Source organism: Anser brachyrhynchus (assembly GCF_964034855.1).
Source record: "Anser brachyrhynchus genome assembly, chromosome: 25".
Classification (NCBI taxonomy): Eukaryota; Metazoa; Chordata; class Aves; order Anseriformes; family Anatidae; genus Anser; species Anser brachyrhynchus.
The window spans coordinates 6,558,285-6,582,086 of NC_137718.1; the positions used below are offsets into that span (position 1 = coordinate 6,558,285).

A 23,802-nucleotide genomic window follows, 5' to 3' on the forward strand; every position below is an offset into this window, starting at 1 on the left:
GACCTCTTTCACATCAACTGAGCTGCTGATGCTATTGCCTTGCACGCTAAATGGCCTCGTTTCTGTCGTCTTGCTTTCAGTTCCCACTTGTTTTCCAGTTTGGCCCTCTGATAACTTGTTTCCTTTGAACTACGGCCCCATCTACTATTATTTCCTCACCTCCCATTGAAAGCCTTGAGGACCTTGTGTTACCTAACTGAAGCCCATCCCTGCGGCTTTGTCACTATGCCTATTAGTCAGCACTGCTTTTTTTCCAAACACAATTGAAACATGCTAATAGAATTAATAGATTGACCTTGTCAGCCCTGTACCTTTGAAACCGCTCTCCTTTCTCAGTTAGCCTTCAGCTGTGATTTGTATCTCCTAACCATACACTGCTTCCCTCAGGGTAGGTACGCTCTGCTTCAAGGAATTCAGAGGTGTCCTGTGATCTGTTTGTTCAGGAGGTCAGGTCCTATTATCTTAATGCTCCCTTGGAGTTTCTGAAAAGATCAGACATATCTTTAGCCTGGAAGGTACTGCAGATTTCTTCACACCAAACTTCCCTATCTCTGGGCAGGTGACATCCTCATCCAGCTATCCTTGAGCTTAGCATTCCTCTCTCCTTAAAAATGCTCAACAAATTTGGCAGTTTTTGTCATTGTAAATAGTGGAGATTGTGGTTCTTGTATGCATTTTCTCAGTGAGGTACAGAAACCTTTTTCAGACAGTTCACACTGTAAGTAATGCTTGTGTGCATCATTACAGACGTGTGCCTGCGTGTGCTCATACCAAATAAATAAAGCTACAAACAGTCAGCGCTGCTGCTCAGGTGTGCCATTAGCTTTTGTAGTCTTCTCTCTTCTGTAAGGAGACTAATTAGACCTAAACGCAGCAGAAGATGACAGAGGTTGTTGTACAATCTGGGAGTGAAAATGCACCGAGTCAGTTACCAGGATCTCTGATGCCGGCTGTTCCTGCACTAACCTAAATAAGCCAGCACTCAAATTTGAGCCAAAGGCAAGCACAAAGCTGCAGTTTTGTTGAGGTTGTTGTTTACACACACTGCCCAAAGGAGGGCTCCAGAATCTTGGGCCGGTGCAGGAATAGGTGCAGCTTCTGTGTTATAGGCTCTGTAAATAAGAGCAACGCTGCTTGTTGGTTTTACTGACCGGTGTTACTCTCCACGGGTATGGTGCTCTCATAATAGCTGGAAATACATGCTTGTTCGTGGTCATCGTAGTTAATTTTGATGATTTTTATCTGCTGACACTGAAATGAATCGCTTTTAACATGTTTCATGACCTCTTACAACACGGAGGCCAGCCTTAACCGATGGCAGCCTGGCACAAGGTAGGTGCTGCAGCTTCTGAGAGCACGCAGCAGTTTGTTGGTGCTGTTCGCTTTTACTGAACAGATGAGCGAGGACACATTTACGAAGGTTAGTGGAGACAAAGAGATATTTTTAAACTCTCAAATCTCTGGAATTCTAAAATCTTTCTAAAAATCTTTATGGCCAACGAGGGAGCCCAGTGTAGTGGTCACTGCAATTACTGATTCATGTTGGCCGGTCCTTCTTCAAAACCGGTGGCCTGTTCAAGAACTAAAGGAGGGTGTTTGGTGGTGCGTGGTTCCAGATTCTGGTTGGGTTTTTAGGGCTGTATAAATTAGCTTCCAAAATAGAATCTGTTGTGGCAGGAGGAAAGTGGTAAAATGTCTTGTTGCTAAGGAACATGACAGAGAACTGGGAGATGTGACTCAATTCTTGGCTTTGTATAATTCCTCTCCAGTAAGATGTGGGTCCGCAGAGCACGTCTTGCTAAGTGTGAAGGGATGGGTATTAAAATACTGAGGTTTTAAGAGGTCGAAGGAACTGCTGCTCTGTGGGGAGCCAGCTGAACTGAGTCTGCAGAGCAGTGGTTGCACAGGTAAATGTATTCACAAAGTGTGTTTGCAGAATCAGGAACTTATAAAATACGTGGCAAAGCCAAAGCTGGCTTCTCATCTCCCGATTGCTGGTGCTGCTCTTTCTTCAGAACAGCCTGGTGCTGCTCTTTCTCTCCCCACAGTAGAGTTTAATTTTAGAGGAGAATAGGTCTTCAGGGGCTAATAGCCTGGAACAATTTTAGTTTGACTTACTGTAAATCTCTCTTCAGAGAGGATGGATTTCACTTTTGTTTCGTAATGCCTAGCTGGGCTTTTTTATGACATTCCCACACCTCTTTCCATCTTTGATTTTGCGACTGGATATTGCAGTTTGTTTATACGTTATAAACTCCACAGCCACACGTGTTCTTGCTCTCGACCTTAGCACCGCGGGCTTGTCACAGCAGGGGCCAGCTGGGCTCTGTAGCGTGGAAAGTCGCCGGGGAGAGGAAGAGAAACAAACACGCTGGCCGTGTGCTGGCAGTGTGGGTCAGCAAACACGCTCCAAGATTGTCCCTCAGAGTCCAAGTTTACTAATGCTGCATTGGAAAACACGCTGCTGTCAACAATCCCACGGAAAGGATTTTTTCTAGGCATGGGTTCAAAACCAAAATATTAGCGATAGCGCAGGAGATAAAACAGGTGGTTTTTATTTGTTTAGCATGGTTTTGTTTTCCCCAGCCAAAGCGTAATGGGGTTGGGAGAGGACAGGGAGTAGAGTTATGAAGATGTCCGATAGGGAGCTGCCATTATGCTGCTCAAAATACAGTGCTGGGTCACCATACACCTGGACACCCACCGAGCAAGCACCTACCTCTTTTGTGTACATAGACGTGTAGGTCTTGAAACCCGCTAGTTTTTGCTTCTCTTGCTTTGTTTCCCCGGTGCCTGAGGAGAGGCAGGATGTGTAAGGTGGGAGATGCCGTCCCAGGATGGCAGTGTCTCATGGTGTGCTGTTGGCTATGTTTTATTTTGTCCTCAGAGCCATTGCATGGGGGTTTCTTACTGGAAAGGGAAGGAAAATGCGTGCACAAAAATTTGGGTGCACAGTCAAGCCGCATTTATTAAAAGATTTCTGTTTGGTCCCTGTGATTCAAAGGTGAGGGGTCAGGAGCCACTGCTCTTTTCCATTCTACTTGGGCTTTCCTTGCCAGCAGTTTGGGCAATTGTCGTAGTGAAATGCTACATTTTAGCAGTGGTCTCATGAAGGGTTTGTGCCTAGACGTGATGCTGCTGCACTTCGGGCTGAGACTCGTGGTATCACTGCTTCCGATCTTATGGGGGGAAATCCAGAGTCGCTGCATCCCTGTCAAACCTGCGCGGGCATAAACGAGCCCAGAAGGCTGGGCTGAGCCGCAGCCAGCCCGGCACGTCGGCCAGCAGGCCGAGGGCAGCGCGGTGGCCTCGGCAGGAGATCCGCGTAAGAAGGCCCGGCCTGCGTGCTCTGCTTCGCCGCCCCCGCGCTCGGGCTGCCCCCACCGCCCTGCAGATTACTGTGATCCGGGTAATCGGTGACTCAGCTGCTGGTGAAGCCCCACGGAAAGATGCAGGAGCACGACGGGATGCCCCCCGCGGCAGAGGTCGGAGGAAGGCGGATGAGGCGCGTCCCCGTGAGCTTCCAAAGGTTCCCAAATAACCCGGGAAAAAGGCTTTGTGCGGAGCAGCAGCCGTGGGTACTTGGAATCAGCTGATGGCTGACACGATTCTCCAGTAAACACGGTGCGTGAAGCATATCCTGAAGTGCCTTTTGAGTCTGCAGCATTCGGGCAAACAGGCCCTGCTTTTAATGAAGTGATTGTTATTTAATAGTTTGCATCAATGTCAGGGGAATCTGGGGCCTCACCGACACTACAAAAGCTTGGTGGAATAGCAGCGATGGCACAGATTGATTGATAAACGTTCCTCGGGGAGCACAGTGCGTGGCAGTCTCCCAAAACCACAATAAGCTACCTGGCACAAGGATCCCTTTTATCTCCCTCCCCTCCCACTGTACAAAGGCTTTGGCCAGCACGGTTATGTCAGCTAAGGGTGTGATATTTTTTCACACTCCTAATTGACATATTTGTGCCAGCAAAACTTCAAAAGCAGTGCAACCTCAGGTTACTTTTTTATTATTATTATTTTTGCAGCCAGTCTCACTATGGCAGATGGAGATGCTTGCTCAGGCCAGGATACTTGGCCAAACCTTTATGAGGAAAATCAGCCCCGGCTCCTTCTAGGAAAGCCTCAGGTTTTTTGGTGAACAACTTGTTTTACAGTGCTAAAACCTAAGAGGGAAAGCGATTTGCCTAAATACTAGGATTTTTGTTTGTTTTTATTTGCCTTTGTGTTGGCAATTCAGCTGCACAGGTAATTCAGCAGCATCTCTGTCTGTAGCGTATTCCGACGTACAGAATCGCCTGGCAGTAACCCTGCTTTAGCGTTCGAGTTTAATTCTGTGTTGCCTGTCACCTGAACACCCCCCAGGGAGACACCGGCTGCGAATGGCTCCGATTTGTCATGTCCCCACTTTACTGATGGGACAATAAAGGAGGGTAGAAAAGGGCTAACTAGTTTGTCCACAGCCTGTAACGATTTAAGATTTGTTTCTGGTATAAACCCTCTCCCTGCGTTCCGTAACTTCCTTGCATTCCCGAATTTGGGGTTTTTCAGAGCAGGCAGGCGGGTGCAGGAGCCCAGGCCAGGCACCGGGGCTGCAGCAGGGGAGCACCACTTGCTGTTGCTGGTACCGTCACCGGTGGGGCCGCAATGGTTTCGGAGCAGAAAGCATTTATTCTGCACGAGTCCTGGAGCAGCCTTGGCGTCAGTGTTTATGCAGAAACTGTGACTGCTGCGCTAGCTTGGTCTGAGCAGAAATGAATCAGAAACGAAATCTCTAAGGATATGCATTGCTGGTTTGAGGGTCAAATGATGCCAGGGGACTTGGAAGCAGGATTGAAAGCGTTTCCCCTTTACTGCTTTCGGCACAAAGACAGCGAACCTGACGGCCTCCTGTGTTCTCGTGATGGCTTATCCGTATCAGACACCTACGTGCTTTTTTTGTTCTTTTTTATAACCTGTCAGCAGAGAGATGACTGCTCGAGTTTCCTTGCTTTCCCACCCCCCGCCCCGAGAAGTCCAACTCCCCGTATCAGTGAATCATTCTCGCGCAGGTGTAAGCCCCTGAAGCCGGCTTAGCCTGGGAAACACTCGCACGGAGTAGGCAGTGATTCAGAGCGGACTGGGGCAGGAAGCTGTGCTTAACCAAGGAACTATGCAAGTGTCTCAACAGGCTATCGATAAGTGATTTTCTGGTTCCCTAATCTGCTCAGGCATCGCCCTGACAGTGTCATGGGCTGTTGCACAGGTACACTAGGGGAGTGCGTTTGGAGGAGCCTGCTTAATGATACAGAAAACAAGACAATTATTTTAACCTGCACTGAGCAGCTTAAAGGCAGGACAGATTTATTCTGTTTTAAAAACTCGGGTCTCCGTTCTGGTTAGTGACATAGGCGTGTTTCAGCACCAAGCCAAGCACGTCCTTGGAGCAGGGCGGCGCATCCACTGCACCCTTGTATTTCACGCCAGAGGTCACGGGCTGGCCTGGTCCCCCGCTTTGGCAGAACTTGTGCAGTGCAGGCACGGGATGCATTTCCCTACATTTTTACATCCGTTATCTGATGGATCCATTTGTCATTCAGTCAAGCAAGACACTTCACGAAGAGCTGTGTTCAGAGCCTGTGAAGTGATTCAGATGAATACCTGTGTGTTAGTGATGGCTTTATTTGTCAGACTGGTGAAAGTGTCTGGGGTCCATCGGCTCCGGTGACACAATCACAGGAGCCCGGGGTTGTTAACCCTCTGAAACTCCACACAAGTCGGGCTGAGTCTCTGCCTCCATTTGGTTTTGAGCAGGGTTGGTAGGAGATGAGGAACGAGCCATTACTTTACTGTGATGATGGATACAACCAAAATCTGTCCTAGCTTTGTTTGGTGTGTCGGCACAATCTGTTCATTTGTGGTGTGTAATTAAAAAGCCACAGCAAACCGACAACATTCCTTTAATTAAAGGCCCCATAGTCAGTTTGTCCTCCTCAGTGCTTCTGCATTTTCTTAAATGATTTGGGTTTGATTGGTGCAAATGCAGGCCAGGGTTTTGTTTGAGATTTTAGGATTTCAGGTATTCAGATGTATTTGGCTGCTGCAGATCAATGTAGTGCCATGCTGCTAAAAGGGACTTTATCCAAGAGCAAAACCCTGCCCTATTCAAACAAACAGAAATATTTTAAGGTCCTTTACATTAGGCTTATTATAAATGGAGGGATTCTGTCCATACCTGGTGAAATAGATGGCACAATACAGCTGTATAAAGGGATTCAAGCATTGTAAAGTATAACATGATACAACCTTGTCCTTGGACAAGGTTTTCCATATTGTCCGGTTGAAGAATATCCTGTCTGCCCGCATGAAGCATTGCTGCATGATTCTTCATTTTGCTGAGCCCCAAGACCCGAAGCTGCTCACAGAATTTCAAGTTGTACGCGCTCCTGAGCAGTGGTGGCACTGAAGAAACGCATTTTTGTCACCAGGGGCTGGTTCTGCTGTTCGCTGGACAGCGTTGCTCGGCTGAAATTTGCTTACAGTACTCCCAGTTTCATGCAGATGGGCTGGGTGGTGGGCTTTCCTCCCTGGGTTCTGAGACAGAAGCTCAGGGGAGCAACCGCTGCAGCCTCGCGGGGCTGCAGGAGCCGTCCCCTCTGCCTGGAGCGACCAAGGCTGCCTCGCAGAGCACGGCCGTGTGAGCCGAGCGACGTGCCCTTTCCAGCAGAGCTCCTCTGTGGAAGTTGAACTGCTTTGAAATCACGTCTATAATGGCACTTGTGCTGGGGAGGCCGGAGCTCTTTTGTGTCACCCTCGTGCTTTCAGTGGGCCTCAAGAAGAGCTGGCTGTCAGGCTTTGCTTCCCTTCCAGCCCAATCCTTCCCGACTCAGCCCCTGCTCAGCCTCTGCTCCCAGGTGCCTGCGGCCCAGCCGTGCCACCCCTACTGCCCTCAGGAGAGGGGCAGCTGCCTGGGCTGCTCCGGTTTTCACTCCTTAGCGGGATCGGCTGGCTTGGACACAGTGACTTGTTTCACCAGCAGAGCCAAGGCCACGCAGCGTTGGGTGGGAAACGAGCTGAAGGTGTAGAGGGACAGCTCCTGAGCTGCGCTCTTGCCCCTTTGTAGACTTCGTGTATTCTTTCTGCAGGAGGGAAACTGCATCTCTTCAGATCAGCCACCTTGGTTTTCTATTAAATAAAACCAAGACAGCTGAGGGAGCTGACGCTGCTCTGGGCTGGGCTTCCCCACGTGCAGCAGGAGTGTGGGAAGGTGTGCTGGAAGGGCAGGCTGCGGCACCCGGAGCTGAGCATCCTCTAAGTTCAGATACCGTCAGTCACTCATTTGCTCTGGAGGAGCCTAAGGCTACCAGAATGGGAGCCGGTAACAAAGCATTTCTTTCTGCTTAGAGACTGCAGACCGTGTTTGTCAGTGTGGAAGAGATGACAGGTTTTGCTAGCTTAGCCTCGTTCCTTTTGCACAGATGCACGTTACAGGTGCTGCCCATCAGCCTCTGTACGGTGACAGTGCTTTAGTGAAGTGCCACCTGAAGCTGCATTTTGGGTAGATGCATCTTTGTGTTAAATTCTTCCATTTCAGCTGTCGTGTCACTTCTGCACTGGCCAGGGATTAGAACAAAAGCAAACTCTTGGTTTAGTATCGGACCTTGGAAAATCTGTTTCTGTAAATAATTCATATTAATGTTGCTACTGTTTTTACATGCTCTGTAGAATGTGTTCTGCTTGGCCTGAAGTGGTTTCTTTATTTTGTTGTGCAGTGTCAAAAAAACACGGCAAGCTCATCACCTTCCTCCGTACATTCATGAAGTCGCGCCCAACAAAGCAGAAACTGAAGCAGCGGGGGATCCTGAAGGAAAGGGTGTTTGGCTGTGACCTGGGAGAGCATCTTCTCAACTCTGGCCATGATGGTAAGGAACAACCCATTTTTGAGTTCTTCCTCTGCTGGGAATCTTACTAAAGAGGGATCATATCTAGCAAAGGGGTAGTTGATACCGGCAGATAAATGTGTATTGAGAATCGATGGCTGCAAGATGAATTGAGACTAATGCTAATAAGAAGCAAGCATCATGGTTTGACATGGGAGCACTGAAGGTGGATGGGAACTACTGAAGATGAGTTCTCAACTTCTTGAAGTCTTCAAATAAATACTAAATATTTTTTGACAGGGAAATAAACTTCATTGTTGCGTCAGTGAGTAAGTAACTGCTATGTTAAATCCATACATTTCTCTCCAACTCACTTCCTTTGTTTGATTCTGGCATAATCTGCAGTGTAGATTCTTCTTGTGGCCTTCCTCTTGGTTTCAAACAATGTACAGGAATTAACTGGATATTATATTTTGTTATAGCTTTATTTTCTCTTTCTGTTACGGTGACTTCCCTATAGGTCTTCTCTACCCCTTCCACCTTCCCATCAGCATTTTAGGGAGGCAGCAAAGATGAGCTCTCCATTCCAAGAAAACATTACACAATTGTTACTGCTCTTCCTTGGATGAACTTTTGTTTCGTGTGCTCTTTCCTACCATCTCACTGGGGCATCTCCAATCTAGGCTGTGAAAATCAGGGAGGTACCTGCACTGCTGAGTAGCAAACAGAGGACACACGTTCTTCCACAGTTCACTCGCCGAGGTCGTTCGCACAAATGGCCCGTGCTGAGGGTTTTTTAGGAAAGCAGCGTGGAGCAGCGATGGGCCGCAGCCAGTTTGCCCAGGAGTTAGAGCCATCAGGAAATTAGTGATGGGTATAGCATCACTGTCTGGCTCTGTCAGTTTGTTGATCTGTTTCATATTTTTGCTCCTTGCCTAATGCAGTAGATACTGGGCCATGGCTCATATCTGCGTAGACCTCATCTGCCAGAGTTCTTAACCTGATGTCCCCCAGCTTTTGTGTGGAGCTCAAGGAGAAGTACAGTGACACGTAGGGTAGGAAGGAAATTTCTCTGTTAAATTTGTTGCCAGAGGTACTTTAGGTTCCTTGTTCATATGAGTGCCTTTTGGAAAAGGGATGGTAAAGGGCGGGGAGCTGTTCTGTGCACTTTTTTCCAATGGATTCAGTTGGTAACAGCAATGTGTACTCCCTTGCCTGACATGAAGTATTTTACTACCGGTTGGTGAATAATATGAGCTTGTTCTTAAGAAATCAGGACTGTGGCAAGGCTCATTGGCTTGTTAATTGGAACCAGTAGAGATCTTTATTGCTGGGGCTTGAAAAGCATCAGAGAGCCAGAAACTGCATGGTTTGAAGGCAGAAACGTACAGTAACCCATGTAAGAACTGCATCAGGAGTGGGCAATTTGCACCACTGGGTAGCAATAGAGCTGGTTTTATATTCATGCTGTGGGAGCAATCTTGGAGGGCAGGAGACAGGCCAGCAGTGAGCTCATTAATGGGAAGGAGAGAGTTCTTTTTGATCCTCAGCCCTCCTGTCCATTTTAGTTAGACACAAGTCAGCAATAATTAAAGCTCTTCTTTGCTCTCTGCACTGACTTTTTTGCCTGGCTTTAAGGGGTATGCATTTTATTTAGCAGTAAAAGACACACCCTGAGCTGAACTAAACTGTCCTAACGACACTGGAGGCTCCTCTATGGCAGTCTCCAGGAGGTCATTCCTTGTCCTGGTCCCTCCCCTGCCATCACGTGCATCTGAGTGATTGTGCCTGAGCTGTGCTAATGAGGTCTCTTCATCTGAGAAGTTAGCAGTTGCTTTCAACCTCGATTTAATAACTCTTTCCTAACTCCCCGGAGTGAAGCAGATCCAATTTGAATGTTGCTAACAGGGCCATGTCTCCATTTCACACAGCAGGATTGTTTTTTTCTGTGTGATTCAGCTCTCTGACCCGTATTCCAAGTGATGTAATCCCCGGGATTGGTTTTGTGGAGACATTTCTGGGTTCCTGTGAATCAAGCTCCGTGCATGCACAGCGTTTTAAGATTCCCTCACTCTGTAGCATTAAGGTTCCTCAGTCATGGAGCCAAGTGCAATGCTCCACGTTGAGTGAGAGAGAGCAGCGATGCAGTCCTGTTTCTTCACCTCATAAACAAGTATTTTTATAGGAGCACATAACATCGTACTTTTGCTGAAGTTTGTGCGTGATACGTACTGGTAATGCTTTGGGATTACAACTGTAAAAGATCTCAGTTCAGAAATACAAAAAAGAACCCAAGGCATTTATAGATGGATTTAGATTAATGGTAGTTCTGGTGTGCTGCTGTCCAACATCCAAAAGATTTAGCAGGACTGAAGGAGAAAATAACATTGTCCACAGTGTTTGAAATGGGTGGCTAGGCATTTGCGTGCTCTTCATTAATGCACCACTGAACCAAACTAGAGTTATGTTAATTATTTTATTAGTTATCACCCTTGGGAAACTGACAAAACCTAACTTCCCAAGAATTCCCTGTGAAACAACGTGAGCCATCCCCGTTTTGAAATCATGACCATCCGAAACTTTGCTGAACTGGGCTTGTCCTTCAGATAGGCAATGGTGAGAGATGAAAAGACAGAAAATAAAAGGAATATGGAAGCACGAAAACTGAAATGAGCCTAACATTTTTCAATAAACACTGAGCTGAGGCAGCAGGCTCAGATGGCTTAGCTAGGAGAGCGTAGAGTTGGTCGCGTGTCTGTGTACCCAGAAGGGAGTGTACAAACACAGAGGAAAGGTTTTACCAAACTCCTGCAGCACGTTGTCTTTCTGTGAGCTCAGCAAGTATCACTCTTGTTCTGCACCAGTGGTGCTGCTGTCAGAAGGAGAGTACCAAGGCATGAGATGTACAGGAGGAAAGAGCTGTAGAAATGAGACCTTACTGTTATGGAGCAAGAGCCCGGGTGATACCATCCTGCAGAGCTCCGTATGCATGCTGTACATTCAGCATGCGCTTGGATCCAAACCAGCAAAGCATTTATCTTCGTTTACCTGAATTTTTGAGATTAGTCTTGTACTGGGGCCGAGCGCTGTCTTTTCTGCAAGATGCCTGTCAGGCTGGCGTGACAGAACTTGCGTCTGCTGAACTTCAGGACGTAATACCTCTGTTTACTAGAGTTTCTCCTTAGGGGAGGGTGTCTGTTGCTGCTGTTGCTGCTACTGCCTCTTCATTTTTGATGAGGGTGCAATTTGTCATTTTTTAATTGTGGTATAGAGACCTGAGAAGTAACGCTACAAACAGGTATAGGGAGGGAGGTAAGGATTTTAACGAGTGTTTACAATAACAACAGTAAGGATGAGTACTGCACCTTAAGATCTCTCTGTATGACGGGTGACTCATGGTGGGGATTGCAGTGATTATTGGGCTGGCAGCTGTAGACAGGCTGTGTCCTGGGTTTTGGGTTTGGTTGGTTTTTTCAATGCCAGTTAGTAGTGTGCCGACACTTTGAGCCCTCCGCACAGTGACGGGGCCCTTCTGTAGGAGTCGTACCTCCACGTGGTATGGAACAGTCCTTTCCCAAAGGTCCTTGTAGACCCGGCAGCATTGAAGGGAGGGAAGCATCGTTGTCCTGTTTCTTAGATGAGGATTTGAGTCGTGGGCACATCACAGGATGATTTTTCAAAGTCACTTGTGTTCTAAGCTGCTTTTGAGAATGGCCATTAGGAGCCACAGTAAGTCACACTGGAAGGTGATGGGATTTGGGGCCCTAGCTACTTTGCCAAGAGTCGAAGAGCAATGTGGCTCGTTGTCGTTGGATGTGATTACTCAGGGCACCCCGCGCAGTGCAGATACCAGACCTCTCTGACTTAGGGCTGTTGTTCTGGTTGCTGGAGATCAGATATCCCCGGCCTTCACCAAGGCAGGGAACCGAGCAGTCTCAGGTTTTATACAGAGTGGACGAAGCGTTCAGAGCTGGAATCCGGGCTGGGCGCGCACAGCCCTGTGCTCTGGTCACCAGGCCCGGCCGTCCGTCGGTGCGTTGTTCTCACTGAACGTAACAGTGAGCTGCCCTTGTTGCTCCTCTTCCTGCCACGTGTAAGTAACGCATTTTGGGCTGGTACCTGGAGGAGTAAAACCAGTTTTGATATGAGGGATTTCTGACTTCTTCGATGGGTCTAAATCTAGCAAAGGCTGTGGTGATACACCCGTCAGGCATGTTGGTTTGCACAACACCTATCAGTCGCCCAACACAGCCTGCCTTCAGAGGCCTGTCTCCATTTAATTTTAGTGCGTTATTCATTTGTTGGCTCCTTCTGGGTTTTGAATACTCGCCCTGCCAATGAAGCGTCATTTGGAAGCGGACCAAGCTCAGCAGGGAGTAGCTGTTTCTTCGTGATCCTGCGATGTTCCCAGGTGGTTTGGTGCCGCTGACACCTGCCATGCTGGTTTGCTTTGCGGAGCTGCAAGATGCAGCCAATTCAGCGTAATCCCTGACGAGTGAAGAGGCCCTGTTCCCTTTGTAGGTAGGTAGACTTTTTTCCCCCTAATATTTTCTCTCAAAGGAAACCAAAGAGAACTCAAATTTAGCCTGACCCCAATTAGACGGAATTGTGCATGCAGAGGATGTGTTTGTTTAGTGTGGGAGCTGGTTAAATGCTGCATTGCAGCATCTGTACCATGTCCTCATTTGTGCCTCAGAACATTTCGAAACGTGGCTCTCCACAACTCCTGAATTTAAGACCAACGTAGGAGTCGGCAGCAACGTGGTTAGCACGAACTTTGTGCGCGGCTGCCCGGAGAGGTCGGTGGATTAGGAGGCTGCACGGGTTCCTGGCTGTCGCTGACAGCACATCACCAAGGTTATGACATTCAGCTCCTTCCCTCGTTTTTATCCAGGAGAAAAGTAAAAACAACACGCAGCGTTTTGAAATATATGGCTAGGAAGTCCTTGTGTAAACAGCTGATTAGAATCAAGTCAAATGCTGTCTTGTTACAGCATTTTGCAGTACAGTGGTGCTAAAGCCAAGCGGTTCACCCAGACTGTTTCCTTTCAGCCTCCCATCTCCTGTGCTTTAGCCTCTGGCACAGACAAAAGGGGGCAGGAAACCTGCCTGGAGGTTGTCCACAAAGTACAACTGATAAATCCATCTTTCGGTGGCAATGCTCTGCGAGCCCCTTAGGTTTGTTCGAGTGATGGATTGCTTGGGGCTGGGCTGGGTTCAGCAGCGCTGGGAGCGGGGAGGCTGCGCAGCAGATCCGGCGCTGCGGTGGTGCCGGTTCCTCTGGCTTCGGGAGCTTGCAGAGGGGTTGGGGTCGGTGAGCCGAGGTCAGCGATCCAGAGGAGAGCCTCAGTGCTCTTCTGGGAATGTGAGCTGTAGTAAAACAGTGCACAGGTGTTCCTCGTGGCATAAGCCATATAACACAGCCAGCTGTATTAACGGAGGATTTTGTAGACTAAAAGCAAATGATATTTTTTGTACCCCTTCATGTATGTGTTGCATTGATACATCTTTATGCATTTGTTGTCTTGATACTTCATCAGTTTCCATAACTGGAAAAGGTGGGTTTAGAAATGGCACTAATTTTTGGTCGACAAGTTCCCCATATAAAAGGATCTATAGCTCCCCTTCGAGTTAGTCAGAACTCTTCAGGAAAATACTGACTGGTGATCAACGGAGAGAGAGAGTACTGCTGTTCTTGCTGAAAAAGTAAATGTCTACAAAAGACAACGTTGATTCTTGCTTTCTGTTCCTCTTATTACTCCCCAGTTCCCCAAAATTATTATCAATTATGTATGACAAGTTGGGTAGGATTAAAGGAAGAACACAATGAAAGCCAAGACTTTTCACAACGGCTTGCAAGATCGAATTGAAGCAGAGACACGGTCCTGGTATGTACTGGGCACTGGCAACGACTGCATAGAGGGGATGGTTTTATTCTCTCATGCTGGTTATTGCGCTCCTCAGATAAGCTTCTTAAGAGCACCTTGGGACTTGTGACATCACAGTTTGTTCTGGGTCCTCTGGTCTTACCCTCTCCTTCAAGTAATCCCCTGGCTGCCGTTGGGTGATACATTTGCCTTTGATACTAATTTATTGCAGATTTGAGTATAGGAAGAACAGTGTTACCAGAACAGAGTAACCCAAGGAATGAGATCTTGGGCAGCATCTTGGCAGGGATCTGTAAAAGTCTGGTTCCCCTTAGCTCCAGGATAAGCTTTGTAATCTATATGTCATCTCTTTGGTTCCTCATATTAATGTGAGGAGTCCCTTTTACTAGCTAATAATTTTAATTGTAATAAAAGTCTGGCTGGATGGATTTGGATTTTTGCCATCTGTGAAGGAAGTCTTGATTTGGAATTCAGGACAGCTGAGTCTTACATATTTATTAATTTTTGGTTTTCTTGATGTTTTAACTCTTTGAGGGTAAATTAGCTGGTGCCCACTCTCTTGCTGTTTGAGGATGAAATTGAACATTAACAACAAGAAGTAAAACAAACTTTGCTAAAAAGTAGAAAGCTATAAATATTTACAAATGTATTATTCTTTTCCCTTCCTCTCTCTAAGTACTGTTTTTAAGTGTAAACACAAGACAGCCCCTGAAATCCAAGAACTTCCAGTTTATGTTCACAAGGCTCAGATGAATGCCTGCTCATGATGTTGTTTGTAGAGAATTGCTTTGCTTCAAGATTTTAGCTTCAGAAAGGCTTTTTAGCGTTTGTCGAGTTCCCATCAGAAATAGATACTCAAGCTTGACGTGGGCTCGCTGTGCTTCAAATAGCAAATAGTCGTGGGGCAGCAGAGAGATCTTGGAGTGCAGTTCCCCAGGGCTGCTTGGAACTGTTACGACTTGAATGCTGGCAACCACATCAATAAGTTTGTTTAAGCAATAACTTCTTGTTCTTGTACAAAGATTTATTGAAGTGCTGCACAAAAAAAGGTAGGTTGTTTGTGTTAAACATAACATTTAGATCAGAATTATTAAATTGGCCACAGTCATTACAACAGGCTGAGGAGAATGTTGGCTGTGACTGAGGCTGAAGGTTTATATTAGATACATAAATTCTGTGAATGAACCCTTGGGCATTTTTGTACTCTTAATAGGTAGAGTATCCAAGCTGAAAAGCTTGAATGTGAACTAAAGATTTCAGACCTCCAGGTAGGATCTGATCTGGCATCATGCTTTTACACCTCTCTCAGTTTTTAAGCATTTCTATGTCTGAAGGAGTTTTCATGCTTAGGACATAAATCTGATTTGAAGGATTTGTATGCGTCTCCCTTTCTGCCAAGATACTTCTTGTATGACTTCGGGCAAGTTCCTTCAAATAGGATCCATCTCCTTCCTTTACCCTAAAATTGGTGTAAGAAGAAAATAGTGGATCCTGAGTTCCTTGTTGGCACAGCGGGAAAAATAATGCATGCTTACTTACCTGATAAATTTTGTAATGCCCTCAGATATCTGGGGGACAAAAGAGCCATAAATAAAACACGTGCCACACGCAGAATTGCTATCCAGGGCTACAGCTCAGCAATAGAATCATTAAGGTTGGAAAAGACCTCCAAGATCATCTGGTCCAACCATGCAGTTGGTTGCATCTTGTGTTTCCTGACAAACCTACCTAATAATGCAAGTATTGATGAAACTGGAAATCTTCCTGTTCTGCCTCCTTTAATAGTATTTGTCTCTATGGTAGAATTCTATTGAGAAAACTGAAGGTAATTGTATAGTGCACAGCTGCTCAGAAAAGAGCAGATTCTTGAAGAAATATCTTTAGTTGAAATTGTAGCAGTTCTGCCAGTGCCCGTGAATGAGCTCAGAAGACAACAGTTCACAGATAGTGAGGCCGTGATTTTCCATCAGTAAACTTTTTTCAGTACTTGAAACTTTAAAAATTGGTTATATGCTTCATGCCATAGAGATATAGTAAACTTTTTCTCCTCCCCAAATGATTTCTTTCGTGCTTGAGGAATCATTAGACAGATACTCTTAGTGATTTGACTTGTATGTTAGAGCCCAAACCAGCTGTATCTGTTATGAACCTTTATTGTTTTCTGCTTGTTTTATGTTATGCAGTGACATACCGAAATACAGTCCTGTCTCTTGCATCTCAGTCCATGTTTGCTGCAGCTCTGCACACAGTCGATGTATAAACTTGAAAAAAATGGTTGTGAAGTTGCATTCTGGGGCAGTAATTCAGTGGGGCTGATGTGACTTGACAGTCCCTTCAAGCTTAACGGTGACATCAGCCATACCCTTCCATTCATCCTGCTGTCCTGCTGGTGACTACTTCATTTGGCTACCCGTTTTTCAGGTGATTGGCTATATATTGAAACCTGTTAGCCTCAGACATGCCAAAACCAGTTTCCTTTCAGTATTTCACAATTTATAGTTTTATTTTAAAATCAAAGTCCATCTCCAAAGGCCTTGGGCAATCAAGTCAAAGAGCTAAGCTGTAGTCAGAGCTGTGCGAGCTTAGGGACATGGTCTAGTGGGTGATAGTGGTCGTAGGGGGATGCTTGGACCAGATGGTCTCGGAGGGCTTTTCCAACCTTAATGACTCTGTGATGGGAGCCGGGTGCTCCTGAGCTCAAATCCCATCTCTCACGCACAGTTCATGGCCTCGAGAAACTTGCTGGGTGTCTGCTTCCATTGCCACGTTGTGAAGTTAAACTAACAGTCCGGATCTGCCCCGAGGTGCCACAAGGGTAAACTTGTAATGTTTGTGAGGTACTTGGAAGGTTGAGGGCATATAAACATTAAACAGTGGTTATTCAGGTGTTACCACAGGTCAGCACGCGAGACCCACAGCCTGGTGAATGCCTGCAGGGAAATAACTCCGTTTATCTCCAGGTATCTCCCAGATTTATTTTGTTCCTTAGTCAGGTTTGCATAATTTCACAGATCTAAACATGTCAGGCATTTTGGAAACCAAAGGGTGCCTAAGTGACTCGAGCCCTTCTGTAAATCATTAAAAGCCTGTGTGGTTCAGGTGCCCCAGCATTTCTTCAGACCTAGCAGGCTGCGCTCTGCGAGAAACCCCTGTAACGTAAAGGACGGATCCAGCAGCCTGGACAAACAGCAATAGGTGCCCCAAACTGGGGATGAGTGGAGAAGTATTCTGCTTGCTGCAGATGAGTTCACTGCTACACAAACTCGTTGAACACAAGTTGGGACTTTTAAAGGCCAATAGTTCTGAGATATTTTGGGCAAATGTCCAAACATAACAGGCACTGTTATTGCTTCACCATCTGCCCTCTGAATTGCTGGAACTCAAGATTATTGGGTATGGGGTTAGCATTACAAAGAGGTATGTGGGGTCCCCATGGAGAATGACTTGTTTGGGGGGAAGTAGTTGCAAAAAGGGAGAACTGAGAAGGCAATACAAGCTCTTGCAGTAAAGAAAAGAGACAATCTCTCAGTCCCCTCCCTTTTTACCCTGCCCGCAGCTGTGAGAGGAGAAATTCTTTATGCCTGAGTGACCCAGAGGACAGCAGGGAGTTGAAAATTAATTTGCATTTTGAAACACTACAGCTGTAGGGAGAGCAAACATGAGAAAAAATGTTGCACTACATGCAGGAATTGCTTGTGCTCTTACCCCTCTCTGCTCTTGCCGAGGTGGACACCTTTTCCAGTCTTAACTTACTGTAGTACGTGTAATGGAGCTAAATGGAAAGCACTAGCACGCAGCCTACATATGAATGTATTAGTAGGATATTTATTCCATTTAATGGATGTGATGCATTTCTGTATTAAAAAAAAATACAACCCCAGTTGTTATCCCCACTTGGGTGGATACAACCTGGGAGATAGACGTACGATATAAAGCTTCTTCTCTTTGATGCAAAAGCAGTAAGAGTAAGCACGGTTTATGCCACTGCAGTGCTCAAGTGCAAAAATGCCCTGGCACAGACACACCCGCAGCACCGAGAGTGTTGCTGATGTTACAGGACTTAAAAAGCGTGGGGAACTGCCTTCCTAGCCTGATGCGGCACAACGGGATTTATGTTTCTTAAGCTTGGACCTTGCACTTTGTTTTTACACAGTTCCTGGCTAAGCTACCATAAATAAAAAGAGTCCAGTCTTAAAAAGCAGAGTCCAGCACGGCAGGCTGATTGCACACTTGGGCGCTGCATGGTACCTGCATGCTAACTGACTCATGCTTTATGGCTGCCTCTTCCCTTATCATGAGTTACAGTACAAAAGTCACAATTTCAAATAAAAGCGCTGCACGTTATCAGGAAATAGTGCAGCTTGTGGTAGCTGGTTTGGACTTTACCCAACTCCTCAACAGTATAAATCATTTTAATGTGGGTCACACTTCTTGAAAATCAGGAAGAGAGCATCTCAGAGGAAGTTCACTCTTTGGTCTCGTTCTTCTCTCTTAATCCTGCTGATTCAAACTTAAGGACACAGATTTAGGAAGGAGCCAAATGTCCGGAGAAGAGAATCTTTCCAAGTTCGTTGTTGTTTTTCTGAACACGCAGGGCATGGTGGGGTCTGCATGCTTACCAAATGGCACGTGCAGGTGATTCCCTGGGTGGCAGAGCGCCTTCCTGCAGAGGGTGTTCCTTACAGGCCAGGGCAAGAAAACAAAGTCCATAACCTCTCTGTCTCGTGCTGTTTTACAAGAATTTCCTGCGTAACTTTCACTGTAAGGCGGAGGGAAGAGTTCCAGAACTGAGTAGTTTGAAATGAGGCTCTGAGAAAAGTTACAGTCTGAATTATTAGAGTTTTTTACTGTATTTTTTTAAGGAAATTCTTGGAAGTTTCTTTGAAAAATTGAGCTAAGAATAGGAGGAAGAATGATTGGGTTAAAAGCAGCAGTACTTCCTTGGATGAGGACATTCATTGCTAGGTTCTTATGTAACTTTGTGTTTATATGGTAAGGGAGACAGGATCTGTTTGGCTAATTCCAGATGTCTAGAAGTTGTCCAAGTCTCAGCTAGTCACAAAGTTTCAAGAAATGGGCACATCCCTAAAACAATCCACACCATCCTATATTGCACCACATGTTCCCGGGGCACGTTATCTGCTGCGGGTACCTGACTTTCCTCGCTGTTTATAGAGGCAGCCTGGACAACTAAGAGTGAGCTGTCTCCCATCTAAGCGTCATCCTTGTAGCTGATTGTTCAAATTTATATTCCTGTGGCTCAAAATGTAGCCTTTAACCTGCTGTTACATTCCTGCACTCGGTTCTATTCTTTTTCATATTCTTCCTAATTATCTTTATGGGTACTTGATATTCATGGCTATTTCTTTTGCTTAGGTGGCTCGGTGTGGCGCTCAGGACAGTTTATTTTGTACTGCCGTTGGGCGGCAGGTTCAGCTTTCCGCATTTGTTTGCTATGTGTGGAATTCAGCTGAGCAGCTGCATTTCAGCATGCCGTGGTCCATTAACCAGCCGAAAGGCCTGGCTTATGTGGCAGTTCACCTTATTGCTGTAATATTGTGAAAACGACGCTGCTAGAGGGGAGCTTGATGGGAGGCCTCATTCCCCAGCCTGAACAAATAGTTCTGATTCCAGTAACGTACTTTAAAAAAATTAAAAAAAATAAATAAATAAGCCTCCCAAAACCCAGGGAGGGACCATTACAAAAGATTAAAAGGGAAAAAATAAAAGCAAGTTGATAGGAGAGGAAATGTGACTGATTTCAGGATGAATCAAAATGGTCTTCAGAATGAAAACCATAAAACTTCTGCTTCCTCTTAATGGGAAAGAATTAACCAGTTAACGAGCCCTAGGAGATGCAATAAACCTTTCAAACCAGCTGAGAGAGACTCAGGAACAAGTTGAAAAAATTCCTTTAGCTGCTATGGTGATCAGATGTGCCAGGGTCCACTTTGTTGACGCATCCACATCTCCAGCCTGGCACTACCTGCTGTCTGAGATACTGAAGGGAAGGGGGTGAGGGATGGGAAGGAGGTGATGGATTTTGGAATGGGGGATGTGTACGGTGCTCGGATTCTCATGAAGAGGTAGGTGTTCAAAAGTGGCACCTGCCAGTGGATTTTAGCAGGCTGCAGCTGAGTCCATGTCTTCACAGCAGAGAAGTTATCTGGAGCCAGTGGATGGAGATGGTACAGCTCAGAACAGGAGTAAACCCAACAGCCGGTATTAGTACTTCTGTTATTTGCCTGGGAACGTGGATCTGGAAGGGGCTGTGCTGGCTTTAATAAAGACAGACACCAGTGCTGGGCCCACAAGTTTCCTGAGCAGTGGGTTATTGGGGAGTGGAGGAATATAATGTGCAAGGTGCCCTGCCCTTGTTCTGGTCTTTCCTCAAGTGACCTGCTTGGGGCAGTTGTCAGAAATGGGGTGCTGAGCGTGGTGGACCTTCACAGCAGTTACTGCAAGCCACCTGGGTCACCAACTCTGGTCATTAGAATTGCAGGAAAATATAGTAATTGGCTAATATTAATAGCATTATAGTGTAGATGCTACAGCGTATGAGGAGAAATCCCTGATAGTTTCCCCCTGGGATGCGGCTGTGACATAGCTTTCTGATTCAGATCTGGTGACTGCTTTGGGATCCAGGAGCCAAAGTCAGGACCTGAACACCAGTAAGTTCACCTCCGCGGCAGGGGACGCAGGTTTATGTAAAGGTAGCTGTAGGTACCTGGAGAAGTCACAACCATAGGTGGTGGTCTTGGTGCACTTCACAGTCACGATCCCAAGCTTTAGCCTGTGCTGTCGCCCTGCTGTTCCGTGCGGGTGGTAACAGGCACTGTGCCCTGCATGCACACACGTAAACGTGTGCTGATGTATATGTAGCTAAGGGGCTTAGCATTCAAAGGGGAGGGGGAGATTAAACACATGTGTCAGGCGTCGTCTTTGTTCAAAAATGAGTAAAATCAAATCACCATTCCAGCAAAGGGCCTTCAAGTGTAATTATGGCCCTTCTTGTATTTCAGTCACTTCTCCAACCGTGCAGCATTCCCCCAAAAATATCTGTGGCGCTGGCATGATATATTTAGCTTAAAGAACAGATCGTCCTGGCAACCAGATTAGGAAATGCATAGAACAAGCCTGCTAGATTTTTTTCAGCATATATTAATTTTTCTAACTGTGCCCAGGCCCGTCCGTGACAGAGGAGTGGTTTAGGAAGCACGCTGCTGTTGCTGCAGCCCACTGCTCCCCTCCGTGCTCCCTTGACCCGATTCACGTTGTCACAACAGGTAGCTGCTCCGAAGAACCGGTGCACAAATACCATTCTTACCGTGCTGTTTGTTGACACAGCTAGATAAACCCCAGCAGGATAAGGCCTTGGAAACGTGCAGATTTGTTCCCTGTGGCACAGCCTTCAATTAGGGCGCGCAGGCAGGTGTCCTGGCCGTGCTCAGGGTGTGCAGAGAAACGGGGGGGCTGCCTGTGCAGGCTCCCCCTGTGCCGTGTGTGCATCACCCCTCTCAGATGTTAGCAGCCTCCCTGGTAGGAATTAGGTGGGCAGGGAACGTGCTATTACTTGCTTATTTATTTATTTATTTCAGAGGGCGCTGCTGATTTCATGGGGTGCCCATTCAGACTCCAGTATCAACCACTGAAATCTTTGGGCTTTGCAGCCACACATCAGCAGGTCTCACCACGACGCTTTAAAACCTTACCTCCTTGCCCAGTCCTTTGTGACCCTGGCAGTCGAGCTGTTAGCAGAAGGAAATGCGTGGCTGACTCGGTGCTGAGCCCAGCATCCTCACTTAGCTCACTGATCACAGATTTGTGACCTCTCACCTTTCTTAATGGGTGGTGGTGGGAAGAGAGATACGTGCGGACATCTCGCGCAGTCCTGCCCGGTTCTCAGGGAAACCAAAATGAGCATTACTCCAGTGTGTCTTGCCATCTAGGGTGCTCTCTTTCCTCACACAAGAAAAGAAAGCACTGACCGTGTCTGCGCCTGAAGGCTGTCCTTTGTGTTCACTGCAAGGGGTGGGGCTGTTCTCACCTCTGGGTTTCTGCATCCATTTATACCTGGGTCGCACTCGCTCCTAACACTTCGGTGCGGTGCAATACGTAGGCAGCCCCTTTGGCAGCCGCTTGAGTATGATGTAATTCCTACCCTATCCACTTCAAGCGTTAAAACTTTCTTCTTGAAGAGGTGTTGAATCTTTTTGCGTAAAGGGGTAAGTGTTGTCCTCTAAAAATGTTTTTTGAAACTGTATTAGGATTTAGGGCCATCTGTTCCGCCTGCTCTGTTCTCAAGACATTTAGCTTACGGTATTGTGGATGACTGATGCACATTTTACCAACATGCTCTCCAAATGTGTATTCGCTCGGCAGCAAGGAGTTGTTGCTTATCCTGGCTCAGATGCCTAGCTGTGCATGCTGTCTGGCCGATTCCTAATGCCAGCAGTGTGGTGCGGCTCCGAGCTCCCAAGGCTGCAAGAGGTGCCTTTCTTCAGAGCGGATGCTGAGGTTTCCTTCTGTAAAAGCCTTTGGCTGCAGTAGTGGAAGTTAAAATTTCCATTCCATCTACAGGGGAGAGGAGAAGAAGGTAATCACCTCTGATGGTTTTCTTTCCCTAAAAAAGCAGCGCTTGGTTTCCAGCGCTTTTTCTATGCCATTGCTCGGTGTACAAGGGCTCTGCGTGCCCCAAAGTCTGCAGCGTGCTTTGGAAAACAGTGTGAGATGCTGTAAATGCCTAGTGCTAGAGAAACTAGAGTCTGACCGGCTGAGTATTGACAGCCTCTTGGTATATTTGGGCATCTCGGCTGCAGGGGCTCGTCTAGTATAGCTGCTCCTGCTCAACTGATGTGCCACACAGCTATGCAGGTTTTGTTCTCTCCTGTGCTCGAGTGTGGAGCAGACGTGTCCTTAACCCAGGATGAGGCTGACTCCCAGGAACCATTTGAAATGGCTCTTCTCTAGCTGCGTGTTTGGCTGTTTGCTGCAAGCCCAAAGAAAAGCCGTGAAGTGACTGGGAGGGGAGAGCACAGAGCATCCAAGTTGGGTAGCACTTAGTCAAACTGACTGGCAGATGGCATTTGCTGCTTGATGTTAGGGGATTTGCCACATGACCTATTCAGAATCTGTGCCACGTGGCAAATTGATCAGACTTGGCATCTAATGTAAGAATAAATCTCGATCATCAAAGGAGCTGTGGCAAAAAGGTGGTTTACAGAGGAGTGCACAAGGATGTGAGCTTTTCCATGATGATTTGCTGATGTTCACAAGAGCTCAGTCCTGATTTTCTTTCTGTGCTCAGAGCAGTTTTATCTCCCTACGGTAAATAAAATGATTTGCTGTTCCTTAAGCCTACAAGGATGGACAGATAGCTCAGGCAGTGGATGCTGCATGGGGCTGAGAAGTCAACTGGAAAGAATTGGTTGGTGAAGTGGCTTGAATATTAACTTGACACCTAATTATATCTTCTGGGCTTATTTTTCCATTCTGTCATAACCTGGTCTATCTGATGTTTCTGTGAGTGTGGTATGTTGTGTAGCTGTCTAAATCCAGTCACGCTCTGGTAGGCTTTGGGGAAGAAATTATCAGTTGTAAAAACTCCACTGTCCCTGGTGCAGAAAGTAGCAGCTCTTTAACATTTGTATTTGCTTAAACCAAGCTATGCAAGCAATTCACGTATAGATCTGAAAACAACGAAGCCGTTTGGCCAAAGAGAGCATATTGACTCAGTTTTATAGCTCTTCTGAACATGAGATTTAACACCACAGCTCTTGTGGGAGCTGTGATGGGAGCTGCAATATCTCTGCTTGACCAGAATTGACTTTTTCCAACCTGATTCATATATCCTGGCATTTCTTTAAAGCAAAGAATGCACTTCTGTCCAGCTTCTTCCCCAAATCCTGCACTTAAAACTCTTACAGGCTTTCTCCTCTAAGGAAGAAGTAAAGCACTAGCCCAGCTGGGCTTAGTTTATGGGATCTGACAAGACCGCAGCCTGAACAAGGACTTTAATAACACGCTCAACTAACCAATGACACTTGTTC

The 23,802-nt window shown here is 46.5% G+C and overlaps 1 protein-coding gene across 10 annotated transcripts in view; it reads left to right on the forward strand.

Moving 5' to 3' along the window:
* ARHGAP32 (Rho GTPase activating protein 32) overlaps positions 1–23,802 on the forward strand; it is a 262,127-nt gene that overhangs the window by 214,479 nt on the left and 23,846 nt on the right. For all 10 annotated transcript variants that reach the window (XM_080567501.1, XM_080567509.1, XM_080567507.1 and 7 more), the window contains one exon: positions 7,758–7,907. In XM_080567501.1, the coding sequence (XP_080423627.1) occupies positions 7,758–7,907 (150 nt within the window). The remainder of the gene's footprint in view (positions 1–7,757; positions 7,908–23,802) is intronic.